At 36.8% G+C, this 7,353-nt stretch overlaps 1 protein-coding gene across 1 annotated transcript; it reads right to left on the reverse strand.

Annotated features, from left to right (window-relative positions):
• Positions 1-5,459, reverse strand: LOC108367452 (uncharacterized). The gene is made up of 8 exons (XM_017622064.1): positions 5,365-5,459; positions 4,138-5,271; positions 3,968-4,081; positions 3,489-3,895; positions 1,095-1,215; positions 673-1,023; positions 291-560; positions 1-197 (listed from the first exon to the last, which is right to left on the reverse strand). The coding sequence occupies exons 1-8, from the start codon at positions 5,452-5,454 to the stop codon at positions 6-8; spliced, it is 2,679 nt and encodes an 892-aa protein (XP_017477553.1). The 5' UTR covers positions 5,455-5,459; the 3' UTR covers positions 1-5.
• Positions 5,460-7,353: the final 1,894 nt, after the last annotated feature.

Here is a 7,353-nt window from a genome sequence, read left to right on the forward strand (position 1 = left end):
TAAGATTATACACTTACCTTCTTCTCGAGCACCGTACCCAGCGTCTGCATGATAGGTTGGAGCACTTGTCGCATTTGTTCTTTGGTTACAGTTTGCAATGCCTCGACGAGCGCCTTATTCAAGTTGGGCTGCTTATCGGAATTCATACTCGGCTCAGCAGGTGGCACTGATATATCTGTTACGCTATGAATGATACCCTATAGGATGGATGGAAGAAAAGCATTCGTTAAGAGGGTTAGTGAACGCAAAAGTGGAGGATTGTTATTCATGGTTCAGCGAAGCGAACTTACCGAGCTGTTTGTTAACTCGTTGATCTGAGTTGAAATCTGATCCCCATCGGGCTTTATGATGACCATGTGTGATGTTTTGGGTGTTGCTGGAGCTGTTGTGTGGATTTTTGTTTTCGTCTTCGTTTTTATGTTTGTATTTTTCGCGCTAGGATTTGAGACGCGACGTTGTTTGGGATTGCGCCGAAGGTTATAATGATTTTTCGGCACCAATTTTGGCTCGTACATATTTAGATCGTTCATAAACATTTTCAGGCTATAATTGGATGCAGTCTGGAAAAACGAAGTGTTAAAAGTAACACATTATTTAAGATCGAAAAAAAATCAATTATAAAAATTCGAAATTTCATTTGTTGTATTCTTAGGAGGTTTGATTCTAAAACACCTTATGAAAACTTGCTTTACGGTAATTATCACGCGCCGTAAGGAAACGTTCTTCGTGCATATCCTCCAGAAAACCTAGAAATTTTGTGCAACGATCTTGTAAACACTCAATTATTGCATCGTTTCGATCGAAGATTTGCTTTTCCAGGCAAATGTTCACCGTTGTTGCTGCCAACTCAATGAGCGTATGCAACTTTTGCGGCACCTGATCGAGCAAAAAGTAACGCAATTGCTTGTAATAGGTCTGCAGTGATTGGTGAATAAGTGAAAAAATATTGAGCACACGTTGAGTGGCCTCATTTGAGGAGGCACTGCACAATTGTTCCACCGAAACTATGTGTAGATTCTCGATCTGTAGATAAATAACCAAGGAAAAAAGGTGAAAAAATATGAATGAAAAATTAAAATGTGTCATTGACTCACCATGCCTTTTAAAGGATACAGAAAATTGCGTGAAAATCTTACAGAGAATTCGAAGGCATTTTTTTGACGCTTTGTCTTCTCATGGTGGCTATCCGGTACATAAAGCTCTGATAGGCTGATACTAGAAATGTAGAATTAGAATAAACCATTAATTTTAACTCACTGTGTACATTAGGATGCATCACGGGTCTGGTACGATATGTCGAAACTAAAAACACCGAAAAAAAAATTTCGAAAAAATAGCTAGAAAATAAAAATGTCGAGAAAAAAAATTTCGAAATAAAAATGTCGAAAAAAATATGTATCGAAATAATCATTACATTATTGCAACAGGTTGATTTATTTAAGTTAAATTTGTTGCTCCTTCACGCTAAAACGTCTGGATGTATATCAATTAAATTTGGAGTACAGATAGTTTATATCATGGCTTAACATATGTATATGTAAAATATTTTTTTTTGAAGATAGTTGCCACCTCTTTCAACAGTCAAAATCGATCGGTTCAGAAACTATATATTTCGAATGTATTTTTGATATTTAAAAAATAAAAGTCAATTAATTGATTGATAACTAAATATACTTTAAGACGGTTGCTATCTGTTTAAAAAGTTAAAATTAATTCTATTAAAAAGTTTAAACGAAATAGTTTAATGTGGGTTTAAAACGAGATAGGCAAAATGCTTTATTGTAGAAATATTTTAAGAGGGTTGCCATCTTTTCAGAAAGTTAAAATAAATTTAAATAACACGTTGAATAAAATATTATAATATGTGTGTCAAAAGAGTGAGGTTTAAGAAAGCTTTATTTCGAAAACATTTTTGAAAAGGGTTGCCTCCTTTTCAAAAACAAGTTAACGGTTCGTCGATCTGTGGGTAGAATTCTACTTAAAATGCTATATTAAATTACAATCTAAAAAAAAAACAAGTTTAAATTATAGCAGAAATGTCTATCTATTTATTCTGTGCAAGCTAAATGAAATACCCCAAAGGGATTTTGGCATGAAAAAAGACGTGTAGGCAGTAGGAGAATTGGCCGGTTTTTTCAAATGATTTCCACCGGTTCTTTTTTGTTGAAATCTATAGACGTTTTTTTTTTTTAAAATTGCTTTTTCGAATGCGAATAAACCGGGTTTTTTGATCGAACAAACCGCCTTTTTTCCTTTTCTGTTACATTTAAAGTGGATAAAACCTAGTATTTAATAGTTTGATAATTAAAGAGATAACTTAATCAATTCCCTTGGTACTAACGAACGTAAATTAACAAATTATTACTATATTGAAAAAAACCAACATATTTAAAAGAACTTAAAATTTAAGGGAACTTACAATATTCGAAACATTTTGTATAGGTTAAGAGACAAGCACCTAAATAATTTTAATTTTTTCAAAAATTTAATTTAAATTCCACTTTTTCGAAAAAAGTTTTTTCGACGCTATTTTGCAGAAATTTCTTTTTCCTTCTTGGGAATTCTAGAACTTTTGAAAAGCCACTCAGAACACTTTTAATTTTTATTTTTTTTCAAACATTCGACTTTTTCGAGTTTTTTCGACATTTTCGACGTTTTGCATTTTTTTGACCTTTGTCATTTCGAAACGATACGATTTCGACATTTTCTGTTTCAGTAAAATATTATTTCGGGATTTAAAAAATTCTGTTTCGACATTTTTATTTTCGACTTATCGTACGGATCTCGTGCATCACTCCCCATAAAAAAAAAAATCGGTACTGTGTTTCCATTGGAATTATAAAATCTCTTATAGACTTTCACCAAAATAATAAAATGTAATAAGAAAATTTAAATTTTCAACGGAATCGTAATAATGAGATTTTTTATGCTGTTTTTGTTTAACTTTTTTCAAAGATTGGTGTACAAAAAATTGAATAACTAAACCTAAACTATTCCGATTTAGCCTTGTGAGGTATAATTGGAAAGGTATTTTTTCACCCTTTTTATTTATTTGCTAATAAACTCATTCAAAGGATGAAAGAGAAAGGTAGGATGATCGAGCGTCATTCCAAGTTAAATAGAGATGTGTTGGTATTTGTAAAAAAAATGTGACGTGAATGAGCTTTTTTGTGCACAGAAATAAAGTAAAGTGAGAAAATGCCTTGAATGCCTCATGAAGCATAATATAAAGTATGTGCAACTATTTTTATGCCAATGTCAGCCAAGAAGCAGGAGAAGATTGCGTTTTCTTGACAAACCATTTTTACGAACCCTCGTGGAAATAAAACCAATTGCCAAAGGCTTTAGCGCCAAGAGTGTGATTTGTACCCGAGTGAGCGCTTAACATCGTAGGGAATTGGCAGCTCCATTAGGTATTACACAGTTATAATAAGAAATTAAAAAGCAAAACAATCCGCTTATAAAATAAAATTAAGGCATTAACTTACCGCAACTTATCCAATGTTTCAATGATTCGCTCTTGCATGCTGGTCATTTTTGCAAATATTGTCATCTTTTCCATTTTAAGATCCTCAATCGATTTGGTTAGTACGATATTTTTCATAGCACGCAACTCGTTGGAGCTGATATTTTGACTTTTGCGATCTTTGTGTTGCTTCGGTGTTGTTGGTCTAGATTTTCTTCCACTCGTGCGTGTGGACTTCTCAGTTGTCGGTGAGAAATCAGCGCCAGGGGCTGACAACTTTTTACGTGGACTGGCTTTGACCTCTTCAACTGGCTTCTTTCGAGCTTTTATTATTTTTCTCTTTACTTCCCTAACAGGCGATATGGCTGCCTTCTTTACTTGCGATGGTGAAGGCGATTTTATGGCACGATTATTGATGGACACTCTCATCTGTTGAAGATACAAGGAGAAAAGATGAATTGAATTGCTTGCAAATGGATTAGTTTTTACAATCTTGCAAACCTGTTGATTTATACCAGCGGCGGTCTTATCCTCCTCGCGGTCATCGGTCACGTCCGAGTAGCGTATTGGTGAGACATTCTTCAGCAAACTTAAATTAAGGCTGCCAATCGCCGGCTGTAAAGGAATGTTCATTGAGGTATTTACCGCTAATTTCTATTTTGTTTACATACTTCGACTTCGATGAATTGTGCTAGGCCTTCGCTGTTATTCGACTCGTTGATCAGTTCCTCGATGGTTTTTGGGCGTTGGCCACACAGTTTCGTATATTCAGCGCGTCCCATCATCTCGTATTCGAGATCACTATCTTCCACGTCATACGTCGAAGCGTTGTCATCGTAGCTGCTTTGCTGATAAGGAACTGTCATGCTCGGCAGACTAGGCGGTGTTGGTGGTTGATTCTTCAACATCATTTCCGGCGCATTTATTTGTAGCGGCAGCTGTAACTCATGCGAATGCATTGTGTACATGACATCGGTTGGCAAACGCTCGGTTCTTTCGGGAGAAGACTCCTTATGCACCAACGTTTCACCATCATTGACTATTTGCATTTTGATTTCACTCAATTGAGCTGTCGCTTTTGCTGGCACTTCACAAATTTCCACCCACCTGGGTTCAAGCTGCCGAAATTCCTCAACAATCGTTGGCATTACGGTTTTTGATGCGAGTAACTCATCTTCTTCCGGCACATCGGGCAGCTTATTTAAGCCGCTGTGCAGCTCACGTCGCATATGTGGCATTTGCATGGTGTGTGTCTCAAATAACGATTCCTGCGGCATGTCGAATGGATGATAAACTACTTGGTCCTCAGAGGTGGGCTCCGAAAAAAATGTATCACTATCACCGTTGTCATCAACGCCAACGCAAACATCACCCATGTGGCTTTGGCGCGCGCCACAGTGGTAAGCGTTACCTAAGCTACCGCCACTAGGAAATTCGTATGTCCTTTGTCGCAAAATCCCCTTTAATGCGGATGGTGGATTTACGGTTTTTGTGGTATCCTTAGCTTTCGCGTAAGTATCGGTTGAGTTCTGCTTGCGTAGGTCGCCATAGCTCTTCACTTTACCAATCAGATGGTTGATTTCAATGTCGCTCAAATTGCGCACGCGTCCTGTGGCATCATTGCGCGAAACTTGTGTCTCGACATCTGCGTCGCGACAATAAGGCGTATTCACATCGCTAACGGCAGTTATTTTCCTTGCCTTACACAGTCGATTCAAGATGTCCTTTTTGCGGTGTCTGTCATGCTCAGTCACGTTGTGTTGCACCTTCAGTATGGCGCGCTCCAAGTGCTCGGGGCGGGCGTACTGGGGAGTAGGAGAGATAGCAAAGAAACTAAAAAGAGCTATTCTTTTTTTTTGTGGCGCTCCTTACCTAAAGTCGGCCGCGCGTTATCTTACCTTAAATTCAAAGTTTCTTGTCGTCGTAATCAATTCTGGGTCATTGTGCAGCGAAAATCCATAGAATTTCTTACCATCGAATTCATTCATGTTTCTCTTAGTCCCTCTTTCACTCTTCTTTCTTTTTCAGTATGCTCGACGCTTCAACTGCTTCAGTGTGCTTGCCTTTTTAGGTCCTTTACCTCTTTCTGCTGCTTTTATTATTTGCTATCAGTTGTTGGTGTTCTACAGACGCCTTATAAATTGTTGGAAAATTTTCAATTTGAAAATTGCAAAAACCAATTATAGAAAAAATAAAAAACTTTTTTGTAAATGTAAAATTGAAAAATATATATTCACAACTGAATATTTTTTTTTCCTTTTTAAATTCTGAAGTTACTCACAAAGCTGCCTGAGCCAAGGAAATACAAAATTTATTTCTTCAAGCGCGCTACGAAACCAAGGCGAATACATATAAGGTGGTATCGATTGAACAAATACAACAATTACTTGTATTTTGTTTTTGCTTTTGGCGGGCCATTGTCAAATTTCAGCTATTCTTCCCCGAATGAAAAAGGCCGACAGAAAATGCAAACACTCTCACGTTTTCACTCACTCACGAACGAAATTTAAAATTTTGACAATCAAACGCTTCTCACAGCTGATGAAACAACACCACCTTATATAAATTCGCCTTGTACGAAACGTTAATATCGAAATTGACTGCTGAGGGTAATTTGAAAAACGAAATGAGTATGCTGGCGTGTTTGCTTTTAGCTAGTGTCGCAGTCAAATTGGTGGGTGCGTCGAATATGTTACTAGCTAGTAAAAGAGCATTTGAAGTTNTGTGGCGCTCCTTACCTAAAGTCGGCCGCGCGTTATCTTACCTTAAATTCAAAGTTTCTTGTCGTCGTAATCAATTCTGGGTCATTGTGCAGCGAAAATCCATAGAATTTCTTACCATCGAATTCATTCATGTTTCTCTTAGTCCCTCTTTCACTCTTCTNGTGGCGCTCCTAACCTAAAGTCGGCCGCGCGTTATCTTACCTTAAATTCAAAGTTTCTTGTCGTCGTAATCAATTCTGGATCATTGTACAGCGAAAATCCATAGAATTTCTTACCATCGAATTCATTCATGTTTCTCTTAGTCCCTCTTTCACTCTTCTTTCTTTTTCAGTATGCTCGACGCTTCAACTGCTGCAGTGTGCTTGCCTTTTTAGGTCCTTTACCTCTTTCTGCTGCTTTTATTATTTGCTATCAGTTGTTGGTGTTCTACAGACGCCTTATAAATTGTTGGAAAATTTTCAATTTGAAAATTGCAAAAACCAATTATAGAAAAAATAAAAAACTTTTTTGTAAATGTAAAATTGAAAAATATATATTCACAACTGAATATTTTTTTTTCCTTTTTAAATTCTGAAGTTACTCACAAAGCTGCCTGAGCCAAGGAAATACAAAATTTATTTCTTCAAGCGCGCTACGAAACGTTAATATCGAAATTGCCCTGCTGAGGGTAATTTGAAAAACGAAATGAGTATGCTGGCGTGTTTGCTTTTAGCTAGTGTCGCAGTCAAATTGGTGGGTGCGTCGAATATGTTACTAGTTAGTAAAAGAGCATTTGAAGTTAGCTGCATAGGTGGTGGGTATACATATGTATGAACCGAGTCAGCTGTCGCTACCAAACGCCTAATTTAGTTTTAGCTGGTTAAGAGGGGTTGCTAACACAAGTAAATATGTCTCTCTGAAATTTCAAGGTGAGACTGGTAAAAAGATAGAGAGTATCTACAATATATTGCGTTAATAAATTTTTTTAACACTTTTATGCAGACCTTTTAAGTTAAAATAAAACCACCCCAAAGAATAGCTGTGTTTCATTTGAAATACGTATTTTAGTTATAAACAAGTAAGAAAGTCTAAGTTCGGGCGGAGCCGAACATTAAATACCCGGCGCAAGTATTAAATATATGTTTTCCACCTTTCCGAAAGCTACCGCTACATGATAAGCCGGGG

This window comes from Rhagoletis zephyria, unplaced genomic scaffold (genome assembly GCF_001687245.7).
Source record: "Rhagoletis zephyria isolate East Lansing unplaced genomic scaffold, Rhagoletis_zephyria_1.1 Rzeph_scaffold_02692, whole genome shotgun sequence".
NCBI lineage: Eukaryota > Metazoa > Arthropoda > Insecta > Diptera > Tephritidae > Rhagoletis > Rhagoletis zephyria.